Below are 16,906 nucleotides of genomic sequence, written 5' to 3'. Positions count from 1 at the left end.
GATCCGATCAAAATTAGGGATTTCGATGGGATCATTGTGGAATCCCGCGTGTGAGAGTCGGATGTTTGCTCTTTTTGTAAACCATCTGCTAGTGTTCATAGGCTAGCGGAGCATATAAATCTGGGTCTTTTAAAAAAAAACTCTTTTTTTATGTTACCAGTTAAGGCCCCACTGAGCTACGTAGCTCTTTTTCAGAAGCGACCTGGCCACAAATTATAGCTCAGCCAAGTGGGTGGAAATGTATAGCAGTCAAATACTCAACGCTTGACGTTGATTCTAAATGTAGAGGGTAAAACCGGAGGACCTGGAGAAAAGTCCACACTACCACAGGGAAACGATACAAACGCCAAATATACAGGTGTAGAGTGTAACTACTGAGGCGCACACAGCGTCAGGGTTGGGATTGAACCCCACAACCTGTGTATACCAGGCGAGGTCGTTAATATTTCGCCACCGTGGCATTATGTAGACTGAGACGGACAAATTTCGAGCGAGATGCAAGCGGGATGAAAATTGCAGCCCAGAATCTTGACGTTTCGTGGAATCGCTGGGATGTGAAAATTCGCTCACGCATTTGTATTTTGCACGGGATGGGAGGGGGGGGGATATCTCTGGTTCTCTCTGGTTCCTCACTTCGGCTTAGGGAATCGTGAGCCGTGTCATCGATGCCGAGATCATCACGGCCAGTGCTGTTGATGCCTCCGCACGTTCCCTTTTGCTTGCTTCCTTCCTTCTGCTAGATCCTGCAGCAGTTGTACAGTGGACGGCCTGCCCCGAAGGTTGGCTCTTAACATTCAAGCTTTGCAGCAGTTGTGTGGCATTGGCTTGTGTTCTTACGGCTGTACGATATTGGCACAGAGGGGGGGGGCATGGTGGGCAAAGGAAATCGCGAATTTTGAGTGAAGTCCGTCAGAGCAGGGACATTGCCGTGGGAACACGCGGGATAAGGCCCTTTTTGTTTTGATCGCCTTTCAAAATGCCCCACGTTTTGCCATGAAAGTACAGGTTTGTATTTTCGGCGCTTGGTGCCACGGCAGCAATCTCGTGGGGGAGAGGGGAGGGAGAGAGAGGGGAGGATGTACCAATGTCAACCATGAAACCTGTATTTCTAGCTTACTTTTCTCGTAGGTTCTCGCAAAATCCAATAAAAAAAATACAACCACCCACCCCCAGAAATGAAGAAAATTACAAAAAAATTGCAGGAATCAGAATGCTATTTATTTATCCTTGAGAAATCCGATGAGAGCTATGCAGCTCTTTTTCACAGTTATCCACTCGGTCTAATTTCTGTTTACGTTTAAACGGTTACGTTACCGTATTTTTAAATGTACAAGCAAATCTGTATTTAATTTGTAATGTATACAGCTAACTTTTAGCTGGCCCACCGCCCACCCCTTGTTCCATGACCTTTCTATAGGTCATTGGTTTATATTTTTCCCCAGACCTTGGCAAAAAAAAAATATTCGTGCCAAGATTACTGCCTTGAGCTCACTCAATCAGCGGTTGCATCAAAGACGCCTCGCCCGTCAAATAGCCTGTGTGGGGCGTGAGTTGTATCCACGTTAAGACTCTTTGTGTTTGAATTCTGTTCGTAATAAAAGTTTCTCTTTGGTTAGATTGCATATATATTAATGTCGTCGTTAACCTGCCATCAGCCGACACAGACCAATCAGTAAGGTTTGTCACGTGAACAAAACGTACCAATTGGTTACTACTTCAGCGCACACCGCTTGTGTGCCAGAGCGTGAACCCCACAACATTTACAAACGAAACTTTTATGATGAACGATATCGGTTGCGAACGCCTACGTGTGAAATTTGATTCCGTGCCCTCTTCTCTTTGCCACAATGCACTCGTCGCGGTGATAACCTTTGTCACGTTTGTGATCAAAGGTCGAGAGGTCGTAACGGCCAATGCCCGTCCGAGCTACTGCGCCCCCGTCATCGCTTCTTTCCTCCGCCGGATCCCACGGCTGTTGAAACTTGTTTTGTTATTATTACTGCGCTTGTTTCACCCAGAAAAGCCTTTCTTGAGAGGCCCGAGACTCTTTCTCGGGGGGGGGGGTCCTGCCAAGTTTTCAGTGGACGACTGCTGCTGTGTTTATCATTGCGTAATTTGCATATTCTCTTGGAAATTATGCAAGTCTTGACCGCGGCACCGGCGTACAACACAACCTGCTACTCTTGCTAATGATGTCATGGGATCTTTAACGTCCACAGTCGTATTTTGACGCGTAGTGGTAATTTTTAAGCAGTGTTTTTTTCATGGTTCATGCTGCACCACCACCGCAGTAATAGCCAGGACTGGCCGCTGGGATCGGAGCCGCGTAACCGTCCACTTGACTTTTTCAAGGACCCCCCCCCCCCACCCCCCTGCCATCTGGCTTTTAGGGCTGTAGGCCTTTTCCCCTCGGTCGCCAAACTCGTCACAGTGGCGAGATGTTAACTCCCTCGCCTGGTATGCACGAGGTCATGGGTTCGATCCGGACCCTGACACCTGTTGTATATTTGGGGTTTGCATGTTTTCTCTCTCTCCTCCTGTGGTCGCGTGGATTTTTCTCGGGGGTTATTCCGGTATTTCCCTACACGTTTAGAAGCATGCGTTTAGACTATTTGGCTGCTGCGATAGATTTCCACGCGATACGTTGAGCTATCACCCGTGGCCAGGTCGCATCCAGCACCAGATGTCATTGGTTCGATATCCTGCCGTGGCAGCTGAAACAACGGTGCTAATTTCATATATCCCTCCACCACCACCACCACCTGTGCGTGCCCGGCATTATAAATGCGTGCCAGCAATTCTGCGAGCGAGTGAATTGCCGGGCTTTGTGCGCCTTTACTTTGTACTAACACGGGAGTTTCCGTTGCGCACGCCCCCCCCCCCACCCCACCCCCCCCTCCACCTCCTCTCGCACGCGTCCGCAGCTCCCCGACGGCGCGGGCAAGGAGAACGAAGAGGAAGAGGAGGAGGAGGATGAGGAGGAGCTGCAGCTTCGCCTGCTCGCTCTCAAGTCCGCCAGCCACAAGTGGCAGCAGAAGGAGCGCCAGGTGCTGCAGTCGAGCCGCGAGAAGCAGGCGCAGCCGCGCGCGCCGGCGAAGTCCAGGAGCTCCGGCGCGACGACGTCCAGGGTGTCGGCGTCGCGGGGGGCGCAGGCCAAGCCCAGGGCCACCCCGGCCAGGAGGAGGCCCAGCCCAGCTCCCCGCACCACCCGCACGAGTGAGCACCGCGTTCAACTTCCCCGGCGAGAGTTGCGCCACCAGTGCCGGCGGTATTTTTTTTTTTTTTCTCCCACCGGCTATTTTTGCCGAGCCTGGCGGTGATACCGCGCTGCTGGGCTTCGTGAGAGGGGAACCCCTCTGTAGGCGCAAACGATTAAGTATATATTTTTTTTTATTTTAGCAAGGTAAGTCCCCACCGAGCCATGTAGCTCTTTTTCAGAAGCGACCAGGCCACGGATGATGATGGCTCAACGAAAGTGGCTTATTGCGTGGAAGTTAACAGCAGCCGCGTAATCTTCAATGCGGAGGGGAAAAAACGGAGGACCCGGAAAAAAAAATCCGCACGACAACAGGGAGAACATGCAAACCCCCAAATATACAGCAGCAGCAGGCGTCAGGGTGGGGATCGAACCCCACAGCCTCCTGTATATCAGGCGAGGTAGTTAACATCTCCTAGCCACCGTGATGATGATGAGAGCGACACGCAAACTCCAAATATACAGCAGGCTTCCGGGCGGTTGCGAGTTCCAACGCTAGCGAGACACGGCTCTGGTCCTGCAGCCGAAAACAACCTGTTGCCTGCCGAGCCGTGCTGGACTGGCTCTGTTGTAGGTAGTGTCTATTACACGATGAAATGCGTTCGCAGCGTGTTTACTGCAATCGACTCGTGAGGTTCATTCCTTTTCCCAGAAGCTAAAAACAAGCCTGGGCGTCACGCACTCGCACAACTGGTTTAACCAGCCCGACGATCGCCATGTCTTGTTGCCGAAGTCGGCGATATTTCTAATGCCGCATTCTGTGGCAAGGCATCAACCAGAGCGCAAATTTCGATCGTCCTCACGGCGACTTTTTGGCTTAACCATCGAACAAAGACGGGTCACCGCATTGCGTGCTTTCAGGAGCGCTCTTCTGATATTAGGAAGGCACTGGGAGCCATGAACTTTGAAATCATGATCTAGATGGCACAACGAATTTCCTTTGAACTGCTTTATGTGTTTAGTTTGTTGTCCTTCTTCTGCACCTCTGATTAGCACGGTTGGCTACGTACAGTGGGTAACAAGTTCAGCATACATTAAAAAGACAAGGATTCCCCGTATAGCCTTAACAGACTGTTGGGGCAAGTGCTGTTAGCGAGCACCTATGAAGGCCGGCACGGCACGAGGGGTGGGTGGCCAACACCCACGCCCGACCGCCTTTGTTTCCCCAGTGGCGATGTTTCCACACTGCACAAGGTGAGCATTTGAGGCTGAGTCGACCTAGGGGAGGCTCAGGATCGGTTCAGATAATCGTTCCTGGTGTTAGCCGTGAGCGGGAATCGAACTCTGGTCGCCGGGTTCAGAGCGGAGCGCGTTAACCGCTACACGACCGCTTCCCACTATACATACAAGACAAAGATCCCCCATATAGCCTTAACAGACTGTAGAGGCAAGTGCTGTTAGCGAGCACCTATGAAGGCCGGAACGGTACACGAGGGGGTGGGTGGCCTGCACCACGTCCGACCGCCTTTGTCTCCCTCGTGGCAATGTTTAGACACTGCACCAGGTACTCATTTGAGGCTGAGTCGACCTAGGGGAGGCCCGGGACCGGTTCAGATAATCGTCACTGGTGTTGGCCGTGAGCGGGAATCGAACCCGGGTCGCCAGGTTCATAGCGCAGCGCGCTAACCGCTACACTATCGCTCCCCTATATACATACACATACACACATGCATACACACACATGCATACACACACATACATACACACACATACATACACACATACACACACATACACACACATACACACACATACATACACACATACATACGACTGCTTTCGGCACTCCTCGTGTGGTCACGGGCCGTTTGAAACCAAGTCGTGGGCCATTTAACCTTGGCGGATAAATTCCACTCCGATGTCACATTAACTCTCTCAACATATTTCTCGTTTCGGCCCTGCGCACTGGCGTGTGGGCGTGAGCCACGTGAAACGATCGTCGCTGGCCACACCCGCCCACGCGAACTTAAGCGCTTTATTTATTTAAGTATGCCACGGTGGCTGGAGATGTTATCTTCTTCTCCTGGTATGCAGGAGGTCGTGGGTTAGATCCAGACCCCGACGCCTGCTGTCTATTTGGAGTTTGCGTGTTTCTCTCCCCGTGGTCACGTGGATTTTTGTCCGGGTCCTCCGGTTTGTTCCCCTCCACATTTAGAATATTTGTCTGCTGTAAGTTTCCACGCGATAAGCCACTTCGTTGAGCTATCATTTGTGGCCACGCTATATAGTTCCGTGGGCCTTACCTGGTGAAATAAAAATAGTTTTAGTTTAGTTTAAATCACAACTGTGGCTCTCAAACTCATTGTAGCGAGACGGGAAGGTGTTCAGATTTCTTTGCCAAACAGTGCAACCAATTAAAAAAAAACGATTCAATAGCGTCCGCCCAGCGTGTAGCGTGCATGCAGAACGTGGTATCATATCCGCTGTGCCACGGTGGCGAGATGTTATCATCTTCTCCTGATATGCAGGAGGTTGTGGGTTAGATCCCGACCCTGATACCTGCTGTATATTTGGAGTTTGCGTGTCTTCCTGTGGTCGCGTGGATTATTTTTGTTTCGGGTGCCTGCACACATAGACACGTGCGTTTCGATTATTTCGATTATTTTTGCTGATAGAAATTTCCGCATGACAAGCCACTTTGTTGAACTGTCATTTGTAGTCGGGTCACTTCTGAAAAATAAGTGAATAGCTCGGTGGGCTTTACCTGGTAAGATGAAAAAACAGTTTCGTTTTATTTGTATACGAGCTTTACTACTCGGCTTCGCCCGGGACTTGGACTCTTGTCTTGGATTAATACACGGCCTACGTGGAGGGTGGGGGGGGATGCGTGACGTCAGCAGGCACACTGCGTGACGCTGCCGCGTGCGGGTGACATCACAGATGTGACGTTACTGCTCACTAGCCGTGCAAAATATATCCATTATTGCGCACTCCCCCCCCCCTCCCCCAAAATACGAAAGTCTATTTTTATACTTTTTGCATTGTGTACAGTCTGGAAGCTATCCAGTCGCCAAATTTCAAGTTTGTTGCATGTCGGGAAGTATGCTAAACATTTCGAACAGACACACATTCACAAATTTCCCTTTTATATATATAGATAAAAAAAGTGATTTGTTTAACTTTCTTGTACTTTGCACGATTGTCGTGTTTTTTGTACTGTGTATTGTTGCAACGTTCTTACCTGCCCTGACTGGGCATTTGTGAAAAAGAGCTTTATAGCTCATCGGATTCCTCCACTGTAAATGAATATTTACCCTCGTCCACCCACAGATTCCTCGGGATTGGTTTGCCAATGTCCTCGGGATTGGTTTGGCAACGGGCTGTGGCGGTCCTCGGTCGTAGCAGCACCCTAAACCATATTTATTTTACCAGACAAATACTCAGATTCCGTTCCCTACCTTCCCCCCCCTCGCCGATCTCCACTCCTCGCCTGCTCGCACGCCAGCGGCGCGGCCCCTAGCACCTCCGCGCCCCAGCGCGAGATCCTCCGCCGCCGTGGGGCGCACTCGGAGCTGGCAGGGGCGGCAGGAGGCGATGGCGGCGGCGGCGGCGGCGGCGGTGAGGAGGAGGAGGAGGCGGCGCGACGACGAGGAGGCCGAGCGCCGGCGGCAGGAGGCCGACGAGATCCGGCGCATCCGGGAGCTGCCCAGCACCGAAGAGCAGTACGTGCGCTTCATGAAGATTCTGGGCGACCGCGGCGGCGCTGGCGGCGCCGCCTCGGCCGCCTCTCCCGGCGTCGCGGGCACCGGCGGCGGAAAGGTGGGTGGCGCGCGCGTTTGCCGGCGCCATGTTCGCCACGCCCGGGAAATGTTTTCGCCGACCATCTTCGTCTTGGGCAGCAGGGGTCGGCAACCTGCTGCGGCTCTTCAAGGACTGCAGTGGCGGCTCTTGAAATCCCCAAAACAATGGGTGCTCTTGGAGTCTCCAGTTGGCCATGGAGTCTCCAGTTGACCATGGGAGTCCAGTTTACCATGGGCAGGGGTCGGAAACCTGCGGCTGCGAACCCGCACACGTCTCTTTAAGGAACTGCTGTTTCGTGATGTTATTTATTAAGGACCGCCATCTCGTATTCACCACGTGCATTGCTGCTCTTGAAAGGCTGGGGTTTTTTTTTTGTTTTACCAATTCGAAAAAAAATCGCTCCTCTCGGTTGTTTTGGCTGCCGACGACTTCCGCCCTGGTCTCGAGGATGTTTCGCGCGCATTAAATTCACCCGCTTTGTAGCGAAGTGAGAAACACGCTGGGTCGTCTTCCGGTTTCGTTCTTCCGTCGTCCGCGCTCGCTCGCGTAGAGTCCGAGCGCCTGAACGCCAGGGGCCCGTTAACCCACGGCCTTGCTGCGATGTCATTTCACTTGGTCCCAAGGGGGACCCCTGTGGGTTTTTTTGCGCGAGACACCGAGGTGGAGTTGGCGCTCGCCAACCGTGGGATTGACTGGTCACTTCCCCTACCCCCCCGCCACCCCCCAAGGCCGGAGACGTGGAGGTGAGGAGGCCGCGGGAACGGCGCGTGTCGGAGCTTCGGGCGAACCTGTTCCAGCACGACAACTACGAGGAGGTTGCTATGGAGGTGGACAGCGAGAGCAACTCGCCCAGTAAGCACCGCGCTCTCGCACCCTCCGTCCGCCCCGGGGACGAATGATCACGTCATCGTCGCCATTATCGTAATTGTCGCTTCGCACTGTCCCGTTCCGATGACGTACGTGTACATCATCGGAACCGGAAGGAAAAATGTAATAAAATAACTTTATCGGTACCGAGAGGCTCCCACGAAGTTACGCGTGGAGGGCGTATGTCACAGTTTGGCGCCAGCTATCGTAGAGTGCGGTCGTGTCGCTTGCGGTTCTCTGCGGCGAGTAACAACGCCTTCAAAAGCAGCGGCGCTACTATGCCTCTGAATAAAATTAACGCTGAACCGCTTGCAACGTTCCAAGATTCAGCAGTCAACAAGGACAACCCACCCTGCAACCTGCAGACGTCTTGGAACTTGAAAGGGGTTAATCGTCGTACGACGCATTCTATGCAGTACATATCGGGGTGCAATGCAGCGGACTAAGCTAACAGGGAGGACCCCGAGTGGCAGCTGCTCCTGTGCGGCACAAGCAAGTTTTCGACTCGTTTAATCAAATTTTGGATTGTTGTCGGCACCCGCGGCCTTGCCACTTATTATTTTTTTCAAATAACTTTAGCGTCAAATGTCAAGCGGGATAGCGCGTAGTATTTACGGTTAATATACTCGCAGTATTGACCAAGGCTGCTGCTGGGTTTGAACCACTCTAACGTTTGCAACAGCAAGCGGAAAATGCGCGACCGCTTGCCCCCGTGTCAGAGGTGGCTCTGCGACATCCGCTTCCGCAGGCTGTTTCGTCAACGCGCAGGGTTGCACTGCTCTGCGAGAGACGAGTGAGGAGTTTGGTGCGCGAGCGAGCAAATGAACGAGTGAATGGACGGTTCAGTGAACGAGTGAGTCATTGGGTGAGTGGGTGAGTGAGTCGCTGAGTGGGTGGGTCAGGGAGTGAAGGGGAGTGCGTGTGTGTGCATGGTTTTAAGTGCATCTAGAAGAGAATTATTGAATTCCTCAATAAAACCATAAATGATGTCAGTGCCCATGTTTGCAGTGGTGTCTCCGCAACCCTTTGCCGTACACGGGGAAGGATTGTCATCCCTGGGCCTCCCCGTGCAGGCCTTCGCGCCACACAGCCTGCTCCAGGTGAGACCAAAAGATGGACACGGATCCACTGTGTAGCCTGTAACAGGACTGTTGGGGCAAATGCTGTTAGCGGGTAGCACCTGTGAATGTATGTTGAACTTATTTTGCACTGGACGTAGCCAGCCTTCCAATCGGAGGTGCGGATAATGAAGTTCCAGACACACACCCTCAGAGACGCGGAGAGATATATACATAGAGATACACAAAGACAAAGCTCATCCGTATAGCCTTGAATAGACTGCTGGGGCAAGTGCTGTTAACTAGTACCTATGAAGGTCAGCACAGCACACGAGGGGGTGGGTGGCCAGCAACCACAGCCGGCCGCCTTTGCCTTCCCAGTGGCAATGTTTGCACACCGTACCGGGTACTCATTTGAGCCCGAGATGATCTCGGAGAGGCCCAGAACCGATGCAGGTAATCGCTATCACTGATGTGGGCCGCGAGCGGGAATCGAACTCGTGTCTCTGCAGGGTTCGTAGCGGCAGCGTGTTAGCGCCGGCCCGCTGCGCCGCCGCTGCCCTGGTGAGACCATACGGCACACACACACACACACGCGCAGGTACAGAAAAACAAATGCAGCGATCTCCTTAGAACCTACATAGGTCGTCGCGAAAAGTGCTGTTAGCAAGTAACTTTCAGAGCCAACTGCACCCAAGAGTGTGGTGTGGCCGGCACCACGCCCCGGCTGCCCTTGCCTCCACGGTGCTGATGCTCGCACACCGTTCCAGGGACTCGATAGAATCCGGCATGCAATTGCCGGGCGGGACTCCTGGCGTCTCAGGGTGTGTTGCCGAGACCGGCGTTTGGACGGCACCCATGAAGTCCCGGTGACGAGGGGAAGAGAAGGCCTAAGTAGGCCGAATGGTGGGCAGACTGTTCAGGGGCACACCTTGGAGGTTGTGCTGCGTGCCTCTGCTGGGCAACGGCTGCCGAATATTGCCGAGCGTAGAATGCGTTGGCGAGGAGGTGCGGTGGAGTGATGGTGGCGGCATCAACAGCTTTGGCCGTGATGTCATCGTTTCGTATTTCTTAACAATTCTTTGACCGTTTTTTAATTTTTGCCAGGTAAGACCCACCGAGCCATATACATCTCTTTTTTCAGAAGCGACCTGGCCACAAATCATAGCTCAACGAATTGGGCCTGTCGTCACGTGGAAATTTATAGCGGCCAATACGGTAATAGCATGTCGATTCTATATGTGGAGGGGAAAAACCGGAGAACCTGGAGATAAATCCACCGTGACCGCCGTGGGGAGAGAGGTAGTTAACATTTCGCCACCGCAGCTGTCCCTGTGAGGCGCAAGGTGAACGCTGCATCAGCCTGCGGGCGGGCGCCCGTCCGCGATTGTGTTTGACACCTCAATCTTAACCCTCCGTCGTTAGGTGTCGTCCTTCACGGAGGCGGCGGCGGTGACGAGACACGTGGAGGCCGCCCTGCCGGGTCCCGTGCCCCCCGAGCCCTGCGAGCCCCCTCCCCTGCCCCCCGGGGAGCCCGAACAGCCCCCGAAGCCCCCCTTCGAGGACGAAGCGGAGGAGGAAGAGATGCTGCTGCGGGAGGAGCTGCTGAAGTCCATTCAGATCAAGCGTGTGACCAAGCCAGAGGTGTGTACGCGCCCTCCCTCACGCTGAATACGAACGTTTTATTTACTGTGGTTATTTTTATCAGGTAAGGCCCCCCACCACTGAGCCCATTGGCTTCTTTTGCAAAAGCGACCTTGCCACAAATGATAGCTCAACGAAGTGGTTCATCGTGTGGACATTTATAGCAGCCAAAGACTCTAAAAAGCGTGATTCTGAATGTGGAGGGAATAACCGGAGGAGCCGGAGAATAATCCACGCGGCCACAGGGAGAACACGCGTACTCCAAATGTACAGGCGTCAAGAGTCGAGATACGAACCCACGACCTCCTGTGTATACCAGCGGCAGGGTAGTTAGCATGGCGTCCCAGTTGCTGATCAATGCGGCATCGTTTTACAGAAGGAAGAGGCGGACTTGGAGGCTGCTCCCGAGAAGACATCGTCACCGCTGCCACCGCCACCGTTGCCGCCACCACCACCGCCACCGCCGCTGCTGCTGCTGTCCATGCTGGCGACGTCCACGCCGATCAGCAGAAACGGCATGGACGCCACGCCCCGTTCGGCCGCGACGCCGACACCCTTCCCCTCGACCGTTTCCCCCACCGCCGCCGCTGCCACCGCAGCCAGCAGCGGCGTCATCGCCGCCGCCACCACAGCCGCCGCCGTTACCACGACCGCCGCCGCGGGTGGCGGTGGCATCTCGCGGCTGCAGCAGCGAATCCCGCCCGCCAAGCGACCCAAGATCACGGTACTGAGCCGCGTCGTCGGTAGTGACGGTGCCTTGTTGTTGGCGTGCTGTGAAAGTTGAACGTGGCCACCCAACTGCTCGTGTTCGAGGAACGTGCCCTCCCGTAGAGGGGAGCACTCGGGAGCTCCTCCCCGAGTGGTAGTTGACCTACTCTTCCACGCCGGCCACGTACTTCCCGAAAGAAGTGGGAGTACCCACACTTTACCCCACCACCGCATGCGATCCTTGCGCTCGACTAACCGTGGTGAGGTGAGCCCCATTTACACTGCTGGCTTCAAGAGTAGCCCCTGGTGCTTGCCTGAAATACTGCTGGAAAATGACTGACGCGAAGGCAGTGGTGTCGCTATGTGTGTTCCACGCTTGTAGATACAGACTCGCATGGCCTTACGTGGAAGACCCGGCAAGGCCGACTTGGCTATTAGTTTCTTTTTCAGAAGGGACTTGGCCACAAATGGTAGCTCAACGGGAAGTGGCTTACCAAGTCGAAATTTACAGCAGCCAAATGGTCCGAACGCGCGATGTTCATTCTAAATGCGAGGGGAAAACCGGAGGACCCGGAGAAAAAATCCACGTGACCACAGGGAGAGAAATAGACACGCAAACTCCCAAATAAACAGCAGACGTCGGGGTGGGGATAGAACCCACGACCTCCTTGTACACCAGGCGAGGTAGTTAACAACTCGCCACGTTGGTCACTGGTGGCGCAAATCAAAGCGCTCGCGGCTCGTACCCTCGTGATAGCCAGGTCACTTCTGAAGAAGAGCGATGTAGCTCAGTGATGGGGCCTTACTCGGTTAAACAGATTTGTGTTAATAGTTCTATTAAATTTTTATTTAAAGCTTTCGTGACTGCAGGGATTCATATTCTTGGTTCTTTCGGTTAAAGAAAAATTTGAAAAAAAAAAAATTACTGCTGTGGTTTTCACACCTGGTGATGATGATTGCTTGTGTTGCAGTCGAAACGTCGTGACGATTTTATTGCTTTATATTTGTACTGCTTTGTTGTTTCCCTTTCTACGTGACTTTACCGAAAGAACCAAGAATAACAGTTGTATTGTTCTGCGGCCTCAGCTTCCGCAGCACAAGTCGGTGGTGGTGAGCCTCGGCGGGGACTCCGACTCGGACACGGAGGGCGAGGCGGCGGCCGCCATCGGCTCTCGGCTCCTCGGCACCGGCCTGCTGGAGATGATGATCAAGGAGGCGCGACGCACGGCCGATGTACGAACGCGCGCTCGCACGCGCATATCGCCCGTCCGGCACGTTACGTACAGACGGGCAGCGTGGCCGATTCGCCAAACGCCGCGGTCGTCGATTTTGGTGGATCTCAACGGGGGGCCTCCTCTGCGATCCTACCCGCCAGACGACTACGACCACCAATTACCCCAGGGGTGGATTTGGGACCCTGCAAGATGTACGAATAGACGTGCCACGCACTCGCCCCATCTAATCGGCACGAGTTACGATGCTTTTAACGAATGAATTCTCAGTCGGGGGGGGGGGGGGGGGGGGTTTGTTTGCCGTCAACCGTAGTGATTGTTCTGCTTTGTCCGCGGCGACCAGCGGCGCTCGTTGCAGAATCAGAATCTTGAATCTGGTAAAATAAATATGGTCTAGCGTGCTGCTATGACCGAGGACTGCCAAAGCCCATTACCAAACCAACCCTGACCTTCGGACATTGCCAAGTCGTGGAAGCTGTGGGTGGACGAGGGTGAATTGTCGCACTGCTCACAATCAGAATGCAGTGACACTTTGCGGATTGCGAGTAACTTGATCTGCGAGTGTTTTGCAAGACGAGCAAAACATTTGTAAATAAATATTAATTTGATAAACGAGCGAGGGTCTCGCAATACGAGCAGCGTACGTATACACGCTTTGTACTGCCGAGCGTCACGTGATCACAACTGATATACGAGTGCTTTGGATTACAAGCACATTTCCGGAACGAATTATGCTCGCAATCCAAGGTTTTACTGTTTATTTATTTACACTGGAGGAATCGGATTTGGCTATAAAGCTCTTTTTCACAGATGTCCGGTCGGGGCACGGGGTAAGAACGTTACAACAACAAACAGTACAAAAACACTACAGTAGTGCAAAGTACAATAAAGGTAAACGAATCGCCAAAACGCATAAAACTAAACCATCCCCATCCTTCCCAGGCAAAGCCAAGTGAGGTAATTGACTCCTTTGCCTGATGACGACCGCTTGTGTTGCGATCGAAACGTCGCGATTTGTTTTATTTTATTTCCAACTACGTGACTTTACCGAAAGAACCAGAGAGTATGAGGTGTTAACCTATTGTTTAGAAGCGACCTGGCCACAAACGATTGCTCAACGAGGTGGCCCATCATTTGGACATTTATGCCACCGATATCTAAATAATCTCAATGCATGCTTTTTACATGCGGAGGGGAAAAAACCGGAGGACCCGGAGAAAAAAAAAATCCACGTGACCACGGGGAGAACTTGCAAACCCCACATACACAGCAGACGTGAGGGTTTTGATCGAACCCACGACCTCCTGCACACCAGGCGAGGGAGTTAACATCTCGCCACCGCGACGCTTCCTTGTCTTCGTCCACAGGCAGCTAAACCCAAGCCCAAGTCGAACGCCACGGAAGAGAACAGGGACCCCCAGAAGACGCCCGAGGCGATGCCTGACGCGCAGAAGCCGGAATACCGCCGGCTCCGGGATGAGATCATGAAGTAACGGAGACCCCTGCCCCCCCCCCCCCGTTCCAATCAACCCTCATCGATCAACTTGTCACCTGGGCGAATGTCGTTGCTTGTCATCATCGTCGTTTTCACCGCGGTCACGGTTACCGTCGTTACCGTCGCGACTTTCGACACGATCGCCGTCGTCGTCATGATCTTGACGACGCCATCCATAACCATTGTCGCCATTACCAAATACCATCATCGTTGTTTTGTCATTACCATCCCCATTGTGATTGTCGCCATCGTCGCCGTAATCACAACGATCGCCGTTAATGTCACCACTGCCATCGTCATCATCAGTTTAAATATTGACACCACAATCCTCAACAACGTCATCGGTGCGTTGTCGCAGCCTGACAGCGCCCACAGTGGTCGCTGTCTGCAGAGAAGTCTCCTCGGTCTGCCTGTCCATTGCCCTCCTGTACCTACACCACTGGGATAGAGCTTGACCTCTTCAACCCCATCCAACTAAGTTTGGAGGCATTTGTGAAGTTAGCTCTGTCCGTCCCTCCGTCAATCTATCCACTGCTGGATGAAAGCCTCCCCCCCCCCCCCCCCCCCCCCCCATGCCATGTCAGCCTTGGGGGTTGTTCAACCGTAGGCCACCAAACCGGTGAAGAACCTGGGTGTCACTCCCTCACTGGTGTTAGCCGTGGTCAGGGTTCTTACTTGGGGCCTCTGCTGGTGAAAGATTATCAACTGAAGGGGCCTCTGGAGAGGGGGTTTGACCTACCCTGCCGGTCGGTGCGGATCGGTGAAGGGGCTCAGGAATTGTTCACGGGAGATATCACAGGTCGCTGATCTAAGCCGTGGCTCTACATCAAAGATCAGTCGCCAGATTCATAGCGCAGCGTGCTGACCGCTGTCTGTCCACTGCCTGCCCTCTGCACCCCCCCCTCCCACGTAGGCGCGAGCGACTGAGGCTGGGGGGCATGGAGATCACACAAGGTTCCCCGGCCACATCGGACACCGACACGGAGCCCGGGGGCGGAGCACAGAGCGCCGCGCTCAGCAGCACCATCGCCGACACGGAGACGCAGCTCGGCAGGCAGAGGTGGGGTGCGTGCGTGGGGTGGGTGCGTGCGTGGGGTGGGTGCGTGCGTGGGGTGGGTGCGTGCGTGGGGTGGGTGGGTGCGTGCGTGGGGTGGGTGCGTGCGTGGGGTGGGTGCGTGCGTGGGGTGGGTGCGTGCGTGGGGTGGGTGCGTGCGTGGGGTGGGTGCGTGCGTGGGGTGGGTGCGTGCGTGGGGTGGGTGCGTGCGTGGGGTGGGTGCGTGCGTGGGGTGGGTGCGTGTGTGGGGTGCGTGCTGACACGGAGACGCAGCTCGAGAGGCAGAAATGTGTGTGGTGTGTACGGTGTGTGCTGACAGGTTGCAACGAGTCAGAGATGTGTATGCGTGTGGGAGTGTAGCATGTGTGTGCAGGGGTGGAGCCAGGATTTTGACTTTGGGGGGGCTGACTTCAATATTCTGAGATATCTCAGTGTGTTCATGTTTTCCAACGGGCGCCACAAATGTATAAAACAAATTCTACTGGAATTTCAAGGGGGGTGGCTCAGCCCCCCCCCTAGCCCCCCCTGTGGCTCCGCCCCCCTGTGTGTGTGGCTGCTGTAAATCCTGTGCATGGACGGTGCCCTATCTTTGTGAGCGCCCTGAGAACGATTGTTTAAGGGCACTTTTTATCGGCTCTGCGGGTGGAAGCGAGGCTAAGGGGGGACGGCACTTGTTCATCATCAACGGTCTTGTGCGGCTGGATTACTGCGTTCGTTGGCCTGGCCGGAATGGCGCCGCCCCCGTGGTCCGCCCCCCCCGTGATCCGCGCGGTTCCAACAAATCACGCCTCACGCGCGGCGGATGGAATGCACGGATGGTCTGGCCGCGCGCGAGCGCGCAGTTCTCCTTTCCCTCCTCTTTGCGTCGCGCTCGCAGGCAGGCGCTGGCCAAGGACTCGTTGCTGCTGTCGCAGCTGGTGGCGCAGAAGGAGAAGAAGGCGGAGGGCGTCCGCCTTGCCGAGATGAAAGCGTTGCGCCTGCGGGAGCAGCTGCGGGCCACGGAGACGGTGCTCTCGGCCAACTCCACGCTGATGCGCAAGATAGACGAGCAGGCGAGCGAGCGTCGGATTTACAAACAAACAAAAAAACGTTGGAAAAAATCGCGAGCTAAAATATCGTCGCGAAAATATTCTAAATCGACTCTTTTTGCTTCACCAGCTTAAGGGGCCCACTGAGCTGTATGGCTCTTTTTTTTTGTTTAGAAGCGACCTGGGCCACGAATGATAGCTGAACCACAAGTGGCTTACCGCGTGGGCATTTATAGCAGCCAAATGCTCGAAACGAATGTTTTGAAATGTGGAGGGGTAAAACCGGAGGACCCGGAGAAAAAAAAAATCCACGGGGAGAGAGAGAGAAACACGCAAGCTCCGAACATACGGCAGGAGTCGGGATCAAATCCCCGACCTCTTGCAAGACGAACATGGCTTATCATCACGTGGAAATTGACACCAGCCCAAATACTCTTTAAACGGGTGACGTTGATTCTAAATGCGGAGGGAAAACACTGGAGGTCCCGGAGAAAAACCCACCCGACCGCGGGGAGAGACACACGCAAACTCCAAATGTATACAGCAGGGGTTGGGATCGAACCCATGGCTTCCTGTATTCCAGGGGATGTAGTTAACATCTCCTAGCCACCGCACTCTCACAACCGGGGTGGGGTGGGGGGGGAAGCGGGTTCCTGTCAGGCCCAGGATCGTGCCCCCCCCCGTTCAACGCCAGAAGAATCGGCACCAGGGCCCAGATCTGAGCCTTCTGCCCCCCCCCCATTCTGATCAGCAGGGCGCCGGTTAAACGTGCTGGCGAAAGTTTTGTAAAAGCGTGTCCCTCCTCTCCATCGACCGACTATTT

The 16,906-nt window shown here is 54.1% G+C and overlaps 1 protein-coding gene across 4 annotated transcripts in view; it reads left to right on the top strand.

Moving 5' to 3' along the window:
- ZFC3H1 (zinc finger C3H1-type containing) overlaps positions 1–16,906 on the top strand; it is a 48,816-nt gene that overhangs the window by 6,792 nt on the left and 25,118 nt on the right. For 2 of the 4 annotated variants that reach the window (XM_032978032.2, XM_032978027.2), the window contains exons 4-14: positions 741–779; positions 2,925–3,216; positions 6,702–7,015; positions 7,726–7,849; positions 8,858–8,964; positions 10,348–10,566; positions 10,943–11,290; positions 12,361–12,507; positions 13,874–13,995; positions 14,915–15,061; positions 15,933–16,107. In XM_032978032.2, the coding sequence (XP_032833923.2) occupies positions 741–779; positions 2,925–3,216; positions 6,702–7,015; positions 7,726–7,849; positions 8,858–8,964; positions 10,348–10,566; positions 10,943–11,290; positions 12,361–12,507; positions 13,874–13,995; positions 14,915–15,061; positions 15,933–16,107 (2,034 nt within the window). The remainder of the gene's footprint in view (positions 1–740; positions 780–2,924; positions 3,217–6,701; positions 7,016–7,725; positions 7,850–8,857; positions 8,965–10,347; positions 10,567–10,942; positions 11,291–12,360; positions 12,508–13,873; positions 13,996–14,914; positions 15,062–15,932; positions 16,108–16,906) is intronic. The other 2 variants (XM_032978028.2, XM_032978029.2) reach the window with 2 other exon arrangements.

The sequence above is a fragment of the Petromyzon marinus genome, chromosome 65, assembly GCF_048934315.1.
Source record: "Petromyzon marinus isolate PM22_M1 ecotype Great Lakes invasive population chromosome 65, UKy_Petmar_22M1.pri1.0, whole genome shotgun sequence".
NCBI classification, from domain to species: Eukaryota; Metazoa; Chordata; class Hyperoartia; order Petromyzontiformes; family Petromyzontidae; genus Petromyzon; species Petromyzon marinus.
This window is presented reverse-complemented; position numbering and strand designations above follow the sequence as displayed.